At 45.9% G+C, this 14,061-nt stretch overlaps 5 protein-coding genes across 5 annotated transcripts; 3 read left to right on the top strand and 2 right to left on the bottom strand.

The window, feature by feature from the left end:
* Positions 1-404: 404 nt before the first annotated feature.
* PAAG_03258 (hypothetical protein) lies at positions 405-2,639 on the top strand (the record flags this gene model as incomplete). Its single annotated transcript, XM_002794667.2, has 2 exons — positions 405-472; positions 569-2,639. 2 exons carry the CDS (start codon positions 405-407, stop codon positions 2,637-2,639), a joined length of 2,139 nt encoding a protein of 712 aa, XP_002794713.2.
* A 1,011-nt stretch (positions 2,640-3,650) lies between these two features.
* Positions 3,651-5,519, bottom strand: PAAG_03257 (hypothetical protein; the record flags this gene model as incomplete). The annotated part of the gene is made up of 1 exon (XM_002794666.2): positions 3,651-5,519. One exon carries the CDS (start codon positions 5,517-5,519, stop codon positions 3,651-3,653), a length of 1,869 nt encoding a protein of 622 aa, XP_002794712.2.
* A 323-nt stretch (positions 5,520-5,842) lies between these two features.
* On the top strand, positions 5,843-7,151 carry PAAG_03256 (RNA polymerase II transcription factor B subunit 3; the record flags this gene model as incomplete). Its single annotated transcript, XM_002794665.1, has 2 exons — positions 5,843-6,210; positions 6,299-7,151. The coding sequence occupies 2 exons, from the start codon at positions 5,843-5,845 to the stop codon at positions 7,149-7,151; spliced, it is 1,221 nt and encodes a 406-aa protein (XP_002794711.1).
* A 1,254-nt stretch (positions 7,152-8,405) lies between these two features.
* Positions 8,406-11,596, bottom strand: PAAG_03255 (hypothetical protein; the record flags this gene model as incomplete). Its single annotated transcript, XM_015844901.1, has 2 exons — positions 8,406-9,491; positions 9,548-11,596. The coding sequence occupies 2 exons, from the start codon at positions 11,594-11,596 to the stop codon at positions 8,406-8,408; spliced, it is 3,135 nt and encodes a 1,044-aa protein (XP_015702107.1).
* Positions 11,597-12,744: 1,148 nt separating this feature from the next.
* On the top strand, positions 12,745-13,739 carry PAAG_03254 (hypothetical protein; the record flags this gene model as incomplete). The annotated part of the gene is made up of 3 exons (XM_002794663.2): positions 12,745-12,965; positions 13,087-13,261; positions 13,350-13,739. Coding segments are annotated over 3 exons (786 nt in total), but the record flags the coding sequence as incomplete, so codon positions are not given.
* Between the last annotated feature and the right edge of the window lie 322 nt (positions 13,740-14,061).

Raw genomic sequence — 14,061 nt, 5'->3', positions numbered from 1 at the left:
AAGGAATCGCAGAATTGTGTTTGCTCTGCGGAATGCTCGTCTGTCGCTCTCTTAAACTTTCCCTTGTAAATCATGTAACTGAAGACAACCGTTCACATATCGTAGTGAATTGAACTGTATCTCAATCACATTACTTTCATCTAATGCTGCCGTATCACTGAATACCATATTCCCTGTTTCCGCAGCTGATTGGAATAAATCACGTGAGCGGCAAGATTGTGGAGCAGTTGGAAGCTTTAATTTAACATCGGCGGAGTCTATCTGAACAACGGCTCAACGACATGGCAATTCACCAACACATGCAGAGAGGAGCAGTCGAGGCCTAGCCAGCCTCATATCAAAAATGCAATCATATCTCTGTCTTTGCTCCCTTCAACTTGCTGGCCGTAAGCTTTCCTCACATAATGGCTGATACTGACACACAGCGGAATATGTCCATTGTTCCCTATACGTCGACTCGAGATGTTGTTTTGTAAGAACTACGTTTACTTGTGCTGCATGAATATTATTACCCCCCAGATGAAGGTTCGCACTTCGTAGGCATGCCCGCTGATAAGTGCACATCTAGGCGCCACGATGATTCTATCGTGGTATTTGACCATGCTTCCCGATCGCTCGTTCTACGACATGCATCCCAAGACGCTGATGTGAAACTGGCGGACTGCCCATATTGTCACCGTCCAATTCGAGAACCTTCCCAGGATGTATCTCGAGATTCCAGCCGTGGGCCACGTCCCACGGCCCAGCCTGGTTTTGTGAACCCTGAATACTTCCGCATGCTAGATTCTAGCTTACCAAGCTCCCCCGGCTCAACCCATCCCGCTTCTCCTCGTCGACGATTGGTTCAACCTGGACAGTCCGAAGCTTTTTCTTCCGGGACTGATTATGGAGCTGCTCCCTCGTTCGCCAATAAAATATCGTCTACGGCCTTCAGTCCGAATTATTTCGAGCGATTTTTTGTTGAAGAGCGAGAGCTTGGGAGAGGTGGCAAAGGGGTTGTTTTGCTGGTCAAACATGTCCTGGATGGCGTGCCGTTGGGACATTATGCTTGTAAACGTGTCCCAGTTGGCGATGATCACGAGTGGTTAAAAAAGGTTTTAATTGAGGTACAATTACTTCAACATCTGTCACACCAAAATTTGGTCTCGTACCGGCACGTATGGCTTGAGGACGTGAAACTCAGCAATTTCGGGCCCAGCGTTCCTTGCGCCTTTATTTTGCAACAATACTGCAATGCAGGAGATCTTCATCAGTACATATGCGGCCCAAGTCAGCCCACTGCCACAGCCCAGCAACTGAAGGAACGGCTCCGACGAAAATCAAGAGGCCAGCCCGAACCTCCTACGGACTCAGCAGGTCACCGAAAGCTCCAGTTTGATGCAATCTACTCACTCTTCAAGGATATTACATCAGGTCTACGTTTTCTACATAGCAATGGTTTTATCCACCGTGATCTTAAGCCTAACAACTGCCTCCTGCATGAAACTGGACAGGAGCTTAGAGCCCTTGTTAGTGATTTTGGTGAAGTACAATATGAGTATGCTGTTCGGAGTTCCACAGGAAATACAGGGACTATTTCCTATTGTGCTCCTGAGGTACTACGACGCGTCAGTCCCGATGGTCCATTCGGCAACTTCACATTCAAGTCTGACATTTTTTCCCTTGGCATGATTCTATACTTTCTCTGCTTTGCCCAATTACCATATCGTAATGCCAATCTCATCGACGAAGATCGAGAAGATCTTGATCAGCTACGTGCAGAGATCACCAAATGGACAGGTTTTGATGACGGGCGTCGCCTGAGACCGGACTTGCCCGAGAAACTGTACACGTTTCTTAAAAGGCTTTTGTCTGTTCATCCGGAAAAGCGACCCACAGCCGATGAAGTCCTTAGCGGGATCCAAGCAGGCGTAGCTGGTGCTAATACCGAAGGACGTCGCTTCCAGAGTCATAGGAATAATGGAACGTCCGCTGCTGACATTCGTTCAGGCCCTCGTGTTCTTCCCGTGGATCCTTCCCTGCCTCCGAATGCGCGTGTCCCAAAGAGCCCCAATCGACGAGTATCTACAAATGCGTCAGGTTTTCCCAGTAGCATCCCTGCACTCCAACCAGCTGCCTATCAGTCAGACGGCCCAGATTCTGCTGGACTTGAGCCCAGCATGCCAACGGATCGGCAACGATCTCAGAGCGCGGATCATGACCTAGTTCTAAGGACTTCGGCCCTATCCCCAAACCGTCATGCTAGGCATCCACCACATACAAGTAACCGAAATAGTGTCAAGAATGCTAACAATGCGCGTGCATCATCGCGCCACCTCCTCCTTCCTCCTCCCACCTCACCATCCCAGCTACCCTTCCTTGTTCCTTTCAACAGAAATGATGCCGTAGCAAACATCATTCGGTTCTCCCTACTTGTTGCTAAGGTCCTATCGATTACCCAACCGTGCTCGCCGTTGGCTGTTCGCACGTGGATCTTATACCCACTTCTTTTCCTCGCAGCCCTGGATTTTGCTGTCAAGAAGATGTGGGTTCATGTTATTGCATTCGTTTTTCATGTTGTTGTAGTGGCCTTTGCGATAAGGTCTAATTCGCTCTGCGTCTGGATACCTGAGATGGCACGGACGGCTCACGGAATATGATACTGGTTTTATCTATAAATTTATTTATTAAAAGGGAGCAGGGAGAAGATGTACGGATAAATTAGTTTCGGGATCACTGTGGAGCCTTTTTTTTTTTTTTTTTTTTCAATTGGGTGCAAATGATGAACACGAACTTCATTGAAATGTTTGCATTAGTGACTATTTTGATTTTTACCGCTCTAGGTTAGGAATAGCCCCCGAAGTTCCGTTCTGATAAGTAGAGGTTTGTCATTTTCAGTCTTTGAAGGTTGCCGATCACCAGGTGATAATTCTATACTCTCAGCTCATTTTCAATGAATTTTTAGACTACACAGCTTCATCAGTGTGATTGATGTGATTGATATTATCTCATTCTGCATGAAATAAGAAAAGTTATTTAATCCCAATTGCTATCCAAGCTTCCATGGTCTACAGCTCAAGAGGGAAAATCGCTCATGATGAACATTTGAAATATCATCTCCCTTACAACTTAGAAGGCCTTTAGTGCCAGCCTGATCACGTTTACATCAGAACATAAAATTATACGAAAAATGTAGTGGGTGAAACGAAACCGCCAGAAATCCCATTGAGCCACATATCCGGACCTGCCTTCATCCATTCATTCACTCGTCCTCGTGCCAGGAGACAAGAGAAGAGTGAGTAACGAAGAAAGATCACCCAGATATTGAAGGAGGGACGCAATCAGAGAGCCCACCAAGATTAATCTTGGAACCTTTTAAACGTCTTTTACTCAGCCTGAAATTGTGGGACGTCGTATTCGTGTTTTGTGTTCGAATACTGCAAAATCAGACTAATTTGAGAAAATCTCGTCATCCGTGTTCAGATGAAAGGCTTTTCCTGACGGTTCCGCGCAGAGGGGATATAGCAGGTTATGTTTATTTCAGGGAAAGGGCAAGAACATTAAGATATTTCATCCAGTTTTCAAGATCACCAGAGACAGTTAACTTTTTCCTTCTATTGATGTTTATCGTACATGTACATATATCATCAATGGGGAGATCGACTGCTTGCTTACTTCATATGCGCAGCCTTAAATCGACTGACTTTCTTGGGCAACTGTCTTTCATCATCCAATGGGATTATACCATCGTTTTTTTCGTCCTCGCACAAAAATCCACCCTCCTGGTGAACCTTGCGATTCCGGATTTTGTAAAATTCAGTAGCTATTTCTTGTTTATGAAGTTTCTCATTTAGTTCGTAGGAATCTGGCGGTTCTGCATTTTCACGGGCTATAGTGCGCTCCACAAGTTTGTCGGCCAAGGGTTTGGGTGACTGAGAGGGAGGAGCAGACCTCTTTGAACTTGGATCCTGGTTTGGCCGTGATGGCTTTGCGGGGAACAGCGGGAGCAGTGGTTGATTGGTGGAAGGAGCTGACGGGCAGGCAGCAGGGATTGGCCACGCAGGGGGGGATTCAAAATGGGTTGGTTCCGCAGCTTTTCTCGCAGTTTTGAAGCGGGAATTTTTCTTCAATGCCGTGGCATCTTTCATAGTTTCTTCCCTCTTAACTTGCGTTCGTTCCACAACAGTGTCTCGAACAACTGGAGCTGAGGGTGGCTCTACACGGCGTTCCTTAACTGGTGTAGGAGAGGTCGGAGCAGCGGGTGGTGCAATGTCAAGCGTATCCGCAAATGTAACTTTCTTCTCTTTCTTTGCATATGTTTTATGTGCCACATATGGAGTGCCCTTATCAGACACAGGTGCATCAAGCTCGTTTCTAATCTCCGGTGGAAGATGGTCGGGATTAGGCCCGACATTCTCCAAACTCCGAGCGTTTAACTTTTTCTCTAACTCCATCATCTGGCGACGATAGTCATCGTCGATCATCTTCCGTGTAGATCGGCCATGTTCGTCTTCCTCTTCGTCATCTTCGTTATCACTCATCATATAATATTCATCTTCCACTGAGAATTCACTCCCTGACTCGTCCATCTCTAATTCAGCTACGACAGCACCAACTTCTTCAAGGCTATACTTCAGCATTTCTCTTCTTAGAGCAGCATCTTCTGGAGGCTCATCTATATCTGTTGTCAAACTCGCATCATCACTAGAAGACGCCCCAGATGCTGAAGGGTCGTTGTTGTCTTCGGATTGAGCTGTCGGTCTAGTGTAAGCCGAGGGAGCAGTAGTGCCTGTAGCAGAGCTCAATGTAGGAGTGGCTTGAGCAACTGACGCAAACGTCTCTAGTTTTTCTATTGGAGTATCCTCAGATGACAGCGTGTTTTGAGCTGGTGCCGAACTGTCAATATTCTTAGAGTTGTCTGCCTTTTGTGGTAAAATTTGTTGTCTTCTTTCAGAGTTGTCCAAGCCTGTATTCTGTTTGTCACCAATTGTGTCTTTTGCAAGATCATCCATACCCGCTTTCTTTAAAACCTCCAGTATACCAGGTGCAGCCTGGTCAGGGGTAGTCGTAGAACTCAATACGACATTACCATCTTCGTCAAGCTCTTCCACGATATCCGTTATGGGCAAACCTTCTTCGTTGATGGCGCCAGGGTGCTCGACTGTGAGCATGGCATCAAATTTCTTTTCAGAAACTAATATGCGCTTCTCTAATACCTTGATGTTTTGCTGCACGTAGTCCATTCTTCTTGATATTGCGTCCACCACTTGTTGCTTCGTTCTCGTAATGCCTTGCTTCACTCCCAGCAAAATTTTGATTTCGTTCTCGTTGACGAGAGACCCTCCAAATTCCCGTCCGATCCTGATAAAATCTTCATTTGCACAGTTTTCCTCCATTGCTGCGACGTCATGTTTTAACTCGTCGTATTCCGCGTAAGATAACCGCCAACTGTAGAGACATTCCCTAAGCTCCAAGACGCTCTCTTCGAGCTGAAGGCGCTGTCGTTCAAGGCCTGCAAGGTGATCCGACGGCTGTGTCATGTTAAAGAGGACATACAACTCGAAGGAACGTGTGTAGCGTGTAGAAAACTACGTTTCGTGGTGTGTGTTAGATTATAAACGAAGAAGAAAAGGAGGAAGAAGAATCCAACGACGTTTAAGTTTTGATGATGCAGGGAAAAAAAAGCTTCCTATTGAACTACCGGAACTAACCGCATTGGGAGCTATCTTTGACCTCCTTCGCTTAAAGCTCATGTTAAGTACATATTTCTCACAGCTTGGTCGCAGAATACATAGAAACATATATTTCAGTCTGCCAGAAATATCTAGACTTGCCTTTCTGTACCCCTTCATTCACCTGCAGCATGTCTGTCCAGTCTAATGGTGCACGTAAGGGCGGTGAAGAAGATGGTGAGCCCCTCCGACAGCAGCTTTGTAGCCTTAGAATTCATCCAGCTGGAGCTAACACGTACGACTCTGCGACTGATCCAGAGGCATGTCCCGTGTGCAAGTCATCGCGATATCTCAACCCTGATATGCGCTTTCTTATAAATCCGGAATGCTACCATAAAATGTGTGAGTCGTGCGTGGATCGTATCTTCTCGTCTGGCCCAGCCCCATGCCCTTTGGCGGGATGCCACAAAACACTCAGGAAGAACCGGTTTCGAAAACAAACCTTTGAGGATATTGGAGTAGAGAGGGAAGTCGATATTCGGAGAAGAGTCATGCAAATGTATGTTGAAATCATCTGCTGTCGTCCCTCAAAAGTCACACGCAACGCGTCGTCACATTCCCCAAAGACTCACACATGGATTTCACAGATTAAATCGTCGCGAAGATGAATTTGACAACAAACTGGTCTATGACAATTTCCTCGAACAGCGTGAGGACATAATAGCAAACCTCGTCTCCGGCATTGACGTTGCGAAAACCGAAGCCCAACTCTCCCAATATGCAGCCGCAAATGCCAAATCCATCCAGCGCAACCAAGCCCTCGAATCCCAAGAATCTGCCAACTTTCTCCAAAACCAATCCCTCGAGCAAGAGCAGGTACGACTGCGCCGCGAAGCTGCACGGCAAGATTATGACAATGAAAGACGAGCCCTCCTCTCTGGGCGAGAAACTATCCTCACACGCCTCACAACAGGAAGTTTTGAGGAAGCCGAGGCCATCGCGAACGAAGGTAAAAAGAGCATGCTCAAGAAGTCCTCCGTGCGTCGGAGCGAAGAGGAACGCCTTAAACGCAAACAAGCAGCTCTCCTTGCCGACTCCAAAGGAGCGCAGGCTCCTGCAGATTCAGTGGACAAGGGAACTGGCCAAGTATTTGATTCTGATCTTGTTAAGGGCCTGAAGAAGATCAAGACTCCTGAACCGGAAAAGCCATACGACCCCTTTGGCGGAATCAGACTCGATGGCCGCGACTACTACCAACTTCAAGATCATTACCCGTCCTCCTATCTTGACCCGATCCGGGATAATGTCCAGATGCTTGCGGGCGGTTATGACTTGAGAGAGTACTATGCGCGGTCATTACTAGAGGCGTTTGCAGGGCTGGGATGTTTTATCGATGAAGAAATATCTACGAGAAACGCTGCGGCGAATCCTTCCCCAACGGGAATGGCAGCATCTGCTGCAGCTAGGACCCCTATCACTGTTGACGACGATATGTCATGACCTCCTTTTCGCATGATCTTTGTTTATTCCCCACATTTAATTTTTAAAATTTTGCTTAGCGTAAGCAGTATTGCCTGCATAGCGACGGAGTTCCTGCAGTTTTTTCATTACATGGAGGATTGTTCTTGGATAACAAATGGCAACAGTCCAACGGGAATGGAATTCTTCTCTATACTTCAGTATGCACCCGCATACTTGAAATACAGCATGAATCCCACGTTTAAATCAAATCTCTATGGTTTTAGACCCAGGTGGTCCTCCGCTAAACCAGAGACCATCATGATTGCGATACCTTTTAAGTTTCTGGACGAGCTTTCCATATGCGAATCCGAGAAGTATCTGGTGCACTTGAAGAAATCAAAGAAAGATACCAAAAGTTGAATATCATTGCAATTAGAAAATCAAATTCTGATCTGAAAACCAACGCCAAAAACTTATATAATCCCCAGGTAATAGAGCCAATTAAAACTAAAATAACAGTGAAAAAAAGCCCGTCCCCATTGAGCTCACACGGATGCGAGATAACAAATATGACAGCGAAGAGAAGAATAACAACCCAGGGACCTACTCAACTGAACAATTGCTCAAAAAGAAGTAAGATAAAAATCGTTACTTCTTCACCAGAACAACAAACCTATGCACCTAGCACACACGATCTAGAAAAGAAAACAGTTGACCATTTCTACACTTTACCAATCACTATCTTAACAGAATACCAGAAGACACCATTGACCAAAAAAACGCCAACACAGGTTCAATCGACCAATTACAACATCAGCTCAGAGTCAGCAAAATTTTCCAATCCACAAACGCGAGAACTCAAGCGGACTTAACCCAAGAAAAACCAAGTTAGTCAAAAAACGCGAATTCGATCGCATGATGCAGAAAGATGGTAAAGGTAGCAAGGAGCTAAAGATTGTGCTTCAAACCTAATATCCAGAGACAACTATTCTAGGCCGGGGACATACACTTAAGTCAATCACTGCATGAGACAAAAGTCAGTCTGAAACCCGGGGCCAAAGAGAGATGCAAGGGAGGATCTGGCTGAATCGATTTCTTGTGGAGCATTGGGTATCATCATTGTATGCAGGTTGTGAGAAATGAATATCGAACGTTGAAGAACCCTGAAGAGAAGAAAAGTGGACGGATGAAAACGTCAATGCGAACCACATGCTAAACAAAAGCACCAAAGATGGCAAATGCAAAAGGCCTAGCAGGGCTGTAGACAATCAAAATCTTTTTCGACAAGTCAAGCTAGGAGCTTTTTGTCAGCTTCTTGGAAAAATTCCGCCCCGTAAGATCGCCAGTGCTTTCAAACCCTTCCCAAGGTGGGTCGTCGTAATCGCTGTCACCGTCGCTGTTTGCACCCCCGGTAACGCCTTTCCCCTCATAACCGTCATGGCCAAGACGTTCGGTAAGAACACCGCCGTCTTTTCCACCAAGTCCAATCGATTGCAAAGTAACATCTACTTCCTGTTGTGTCATCTCATGGCCATCCTCCTTCTGACCCTCGAGAACATCATACAAAGCATATATCTGATCAGATTTTGTATCAATTTCTCTCAGAAGGAATTCAAATTTACGGAGTATGGACTTCCGTTGTTTTTTGCCAAGAGATGCGTCGTGTTTGTTCAGTGCCGTTTGTTGCAAAACAAGTTGCATTTTTAGGTGGGCCAACTCGTCCTCCAATGCCTTCAAAACTGTTGCAAGAGCCAGAGCTGGTTGCTGTGACGGGCGGAGAGTCGGCTCTTCAATATACGGGGATGGCTCTGGCGCGCGACAGGACACAGGTACTGGTTTTGTGACTTTAAAAGAGACCTGCCCTTCTCTGTTGCTGAGGCCATGTATGCAATTCTTGTCGATAACGTTTTTGCAAACAGAACAGTTTTTCCCATCATGTTTCGCTACCTCATTTAAAACACGCTGAGCAGCTGCGGATAACTTGGGTGGCTCTCCAGATTTTCCGGAAATTGCATGCAACGTGATATCAGGGAGAATAAATGCCGATGTCATCTCCTCCGTCTTATTTAACCTACGTCGTGGACCAGCTGTGGATGTGGAATGGTTAGTGAGGTTGTGCTGCGATAAATCGCGGGTATTTGCAACTGATCTATGTTCCGTTCCGGTAAAATCTTGCGCTTCAAGTATTACGGGGCGCGATGCCTTGGATGAAGTGTTTTTTAAAGATGACTTAAGCAGTGTGCTATGTGTAGCGCTCCCTAAGAATCGTGTCCCAAAATTGCCAGTTTTGGTTTGCTCAGTCAATTCCCGGCTGAGGCAGGTTTTGCGAGCCACCCTTTCCTCCTCCAGTGTTTTGCGAAGTTTAGCTATCTCGTTGGCCTAGATTAATTGCTATTAGCCAGTCTTCACATACGAGTGAAAAGGAGAAATCTTACATCAATAAAGCTTAAGAATGTCAAATCATTTGTCAGTCCAGTCCGATTGCGGGAGCCTCGAGTTTCCGTACCCATCTCTTCCTCGGAAAGATCGGAATCTTCCATGTCCTCAACAACAGCTTTCTTAGTGCGCAGTTTACTAGTGTTGGGGAGTTTCTTTTGGGCAGTATTTGCTTGCGTCTTTGTATGTTTTGTAGATTGCTGAACTGAAAGTTGAGATAAGTCGAGAGAAAAGAGGGAGTCATACTCCGCTTGCTTCTGCTGCTTGGAAGTAGCCACTTTGACTGCAGAGGGCACGCGCGATTGTGAACGATCCTGTTGTGTTCTATTAGAGTTCCGTCGACGGGTGTCGAAACCAATTTGTTCATTTGATCCATTCGCATCGGGATCTTCGGCATGTTTAGTCCTGATTCGATGTGGTTTCGTTGCTTTGGTTGGGTCCAGGGTTGTCGTTTCTCGGCGTTTCGTTGTGGAGTCGCACATCTCTATAGGTTTACTATCATTCGCTTCCTTTGGGAACCCATTCAACGACTCAATCTGGATCCTCATTTCATCGTTCTCCTGTGCCAACGCATCATTTTCCAATTTGAGTTCCTCTAAATTAAGATAGGCAACGCCCAACTGAGTCCGGGCGGAATCTCGTTCTTGCGTCAAGTGCTTAATCGTTGTCTCATGGCTTGAATTTTTGCGGATGGAGACATCCAACCGATTTTGAAGTGCCAAATTTGCCGCTTCTAATCCTAGAGAATGGAGGTTAAAATTCATACCATCTACAGGAATGCCAATATACTCACTGTTCTTTTGGATGAAGAGTTTGCCAACCCCTCCATTGTTAATATCTTCATCGCCACCATACATACTAACGCGTTTTTTGTCTTGCTTTCGAAGTCGCGCATTTTCGTTTCTCAGAATTAAAATTTCCTCCTCCATTTCCTCGAGCCTAATTTCCATGTCGGATTTGTCTGTTTGCAATGCTTGAACTTTCTCTTGAAGCAATTTCAATGAAACAAAAATAGCCTTTTCGTCATCCGGAACTGGAATGGAATCAAGGGGTAGGTGTTCAGGGGGTTTAGAAGTAGAAACTCCCATGGCGGGAGGCGAGGTGAAACGCGTTGTTCGCGATCGTCCCTTCGGGGTTCCATTCTCATAGATTCCCGAGACGAGTTCAGAGAGATCAGGGATGTCAGGAAGCGCATATGATTGGTATGTGGGATTGTCTGTGGTTCCATTGCTGTCAGTGGTTTTCGGTGGCAGCTGTTTTCTTAATTGTGTCTGCTCCACGTCTCCAGCATTGTAATGTTTGAGATAATTTTTCCCGGAAGCTTTGTTTCCTGCGTCCGCGAACCTGGCACTTTGGTCATTTGTTCGCCTGTTGCTGAAACGCGTATTTCGGGTGGTGATTGTCACCTTTGCAGGTCGTTCGTCGCTGATGTATGATCCATCATACGTCTCGTTAACTTTCGCATGAATTTCAGATAAAGTGCGGCGTTGGCTTCCGCTTTTGAGCTTTATATCTTTAGGCGGGTTGCTATCCTTCATGGCGAGGCTGGCGCGTCGTATCTGAGCGTCTTTGCGAAGGCTATCTCTTCCAGTCGAAGCTCGATTGGTAATTGGGAGCAAGGGAGCCCTTGGGGTGCGGCTTCCGAAACGACCTTCCCTACCCGCTGGTGATGCAGAGTATTTACTCCCATCTACACTCATGACTGAATCTCGCGAATCATCCAACTGTTGGGATGTCTTCTTTGCTGCCCTTCCCATCTCGACCGAAAGGTCACCCTCCTCCTCCTCCGAGCTGGATGCGTCAGAAAAGTCTGGGAAAGCTCTGTGAAGAGCAGATGTGTTGATGACGAAGTCAGGATCTGATTCTTGTTCCGCGTGCGCGTCGTACCATTTTGCACGTTTTGACTGAGGCTGGAGGTGGTCGTTGTCCAGTTGCCTTGTGGAAACTAGAGCCTCGTGATCCGGGTCAAAATCGGACGTCGTCGCTTCTCGCGAGGCGTGACTGCGGGCCATCACATCGGAGGTATTTGTGTGGTCATTTGGAAACATCTGGCTGGTATTCTAAATTACGCGTAAAAACTCTGGATATTGGCAAACAATTAACAACTGCCGCTAGCGCAGAAACATAAAGATCTTGGAAGAGACACGGAAAAGCAGTACATTATATGCTGGTGGTGGGGTTTGGGTAGGTACCTTTTCTGGCGGGATGCTCAGTCGCGTCGGGTTTGATTGTTTTGGCGACCGGAAAACTCAAATGAAAAGAATGAGGACATGAATTGATACTGAAAGGTTAAAAAGGGAAAAGAAAAACCAACGACTCCTGATAAATAAAACCTTGGAAAGAACTGCAATGTTAGGACAGCCCAATGGCTAATACGTCGGGTGGTTGTCGTGTTGAAGAATCGCTCGCAGACGAGTCCGGAGTTTGGAGGTTGGATGTTTATTTCCTTTTGGGGAGGTTTGTTTACTGCTTGGGAGTGACAGAATCGCTAGTCTAGTTTGGGGATAGCGTGTCGAGAGCTCCAAACCTCGGCAAAATAAACATCCGTAGAGAAGATCTGTGCATCAACAACTCGACAGCATTCAACAACTGAAAAACATCGAGTTATGCCCTTTTATTTAAAACATTTTAACGCTCGACATTTTCCAAGGTCATGTTTGCATGCGTTTGTGTGCCAACGAAAAAGGGCACCTGGAAAACAAAGTCTGCACTCTTACTCCTATGATCTTCAACTCCTCAGTCATTCTGAGCTTTTAAAGGTTTGCCATAATGAACAATACCACATTATTGAAATCCGATATGACAACAACAAGCAGAGGACAATTATGCACTATTTGTTTTCCGTATATTTTAAACTACTTATATTTGGGATGTGATTGTATACCTGCTGTTTGTAGTCATGTAACTAGGGTTGAAAAAGGTACATAACTAACCTAGTGGAACTACCGGGATTTTTGAGCCTGCTAAGGCTATTCATGTCTTCCGCAAGCCGTTTCTCTCCTGTTCCAACCTTCTTCTTCTCAAATGCCTTGGAATACGCTTGAAGTTCTGTTTTTTTTTTTTTTTTTTTTTTTTTTTTTTTTTTTTTTCAATGTGAGTCAACCCTTCGGTGCTTCGTGGTCGCTCCATCAGCCTCTTTCTCCATCGACGGTCATGTCAATGATGTCACAGTCCCAACTGAACAAAACCCAACAAGGCGCCCAACGACGGGCAGGACGCAATTTCTTCCTGTATACTCGCACAGCTTACATTCTACCGTCGCTCTCCTGCCAGGGCGCAAGCGCGAATCCTCGTCCAGGTCCAACCCTGTGATCTCCGGTTGCAGCCTCCTGACCAGCTGCAATCGGGAGGGATGCCCCGGCCACGATTACTGATATCTCTATGTATCACTTTCCATGAGCCATTGGACCCCTGTTTGTATGTCAGAATGAAAGCCGACAGTTCGACTTTTGTGTAAGACATATGGATTTGAGGGTGACGGCTTTTCCCTATGGTTCTACATTACACTGTTCGATCTAACAAAGAATAAGGGATTTAGCTCTATGGATCAGAAATCCTTCAAAGAATCTATCCCCACATATCACACGGGGGGTAGTGTCGGAGGCAGCTTTTCTACCCGCCTAAAAAATCTTGAAGAAACCCTAGGTACATGGCAGAAATATTTTAAGACCATCTTTTCAATCCAAATCGCCAAACCGTTAACGATGAAGCAGGTTCATTTTTTGACCCAGCTACTACATCATACCTGAACGCCAAAGGACACCGTGAAATCACCCTCCCATGTCTTTTCTTTATTTGAAGGAATTCGATATTGCTGGCAAGTATGACGTGGACCCTCTGGAGAAGTTTGCAAAGCTATCCTTTCCAGGCAAGGATATTTGCCCACCTATAGATGACTTCTGCTTCGTGATTTCGAAGCTCTACAGTTCGGATCGACCGGGTCATTCGGAATTTCGCAACATCGTTGGCCACATTTCCCTTCGGCACATGAAAGATCTCGTCCAAGGACGAAATTTTGTACGGGTGCTTGATGATGTTGCCGGGTTTGGGAAGTATCTTCTTTTACTTTTGATTAAAGAACACAAGGTGGCATACTTTCGTGCGATATGTAGAAGCTGTCGAGCGAGGCCACTCCTGCCTGCCCAACCTTTCTGCCCCTGCTATGGTGAGAGGTTCTGGTACCGGGATTGATATTTCGTATATGTCATATGTGGTTTCTAATCGTACCGTGCGGTCAGAACCTAGGTACCTAGCTGGTTAGCCGGAATATATTCGCCTCCCCGTTGAATGTGGACAAGATAGTAGATGAAGATGCTAGCAGCGTTGCAAATTTATTCATATTCAAGCGATTGCTGGTAGCCCAAACGTATGTGAAGATGTCGATTGATATCAATTATATACATCCATCCCTCTGGACAGACAGGGGTGAAGAGGATGAATATAGCGGCGGATTGGGTCATTCCACATCGCCTGAAGTTCAGATCATGAATTGACTAAGGTCATATTTTGACAA

Source organism: Paracoccidioides lutzii, assembly GCF_000150705.2.
Source record: "Paracoccidioides lutzii Pb01 unplaced genomic scaffold supercont2.8, whole genome shotgun sequence".
In the NCBI taxonomy this organism is placed as follows: Eukaryota; Fungi; Ascomycota; class Eurotiomycetes; order Onygenales; family Ajellomycetaceae; genus Paracoccidioides; species Paracoccidioides lutzii.
This window is presented reverse-complemented; position numbering and strand designations above follow the sequence as displayed.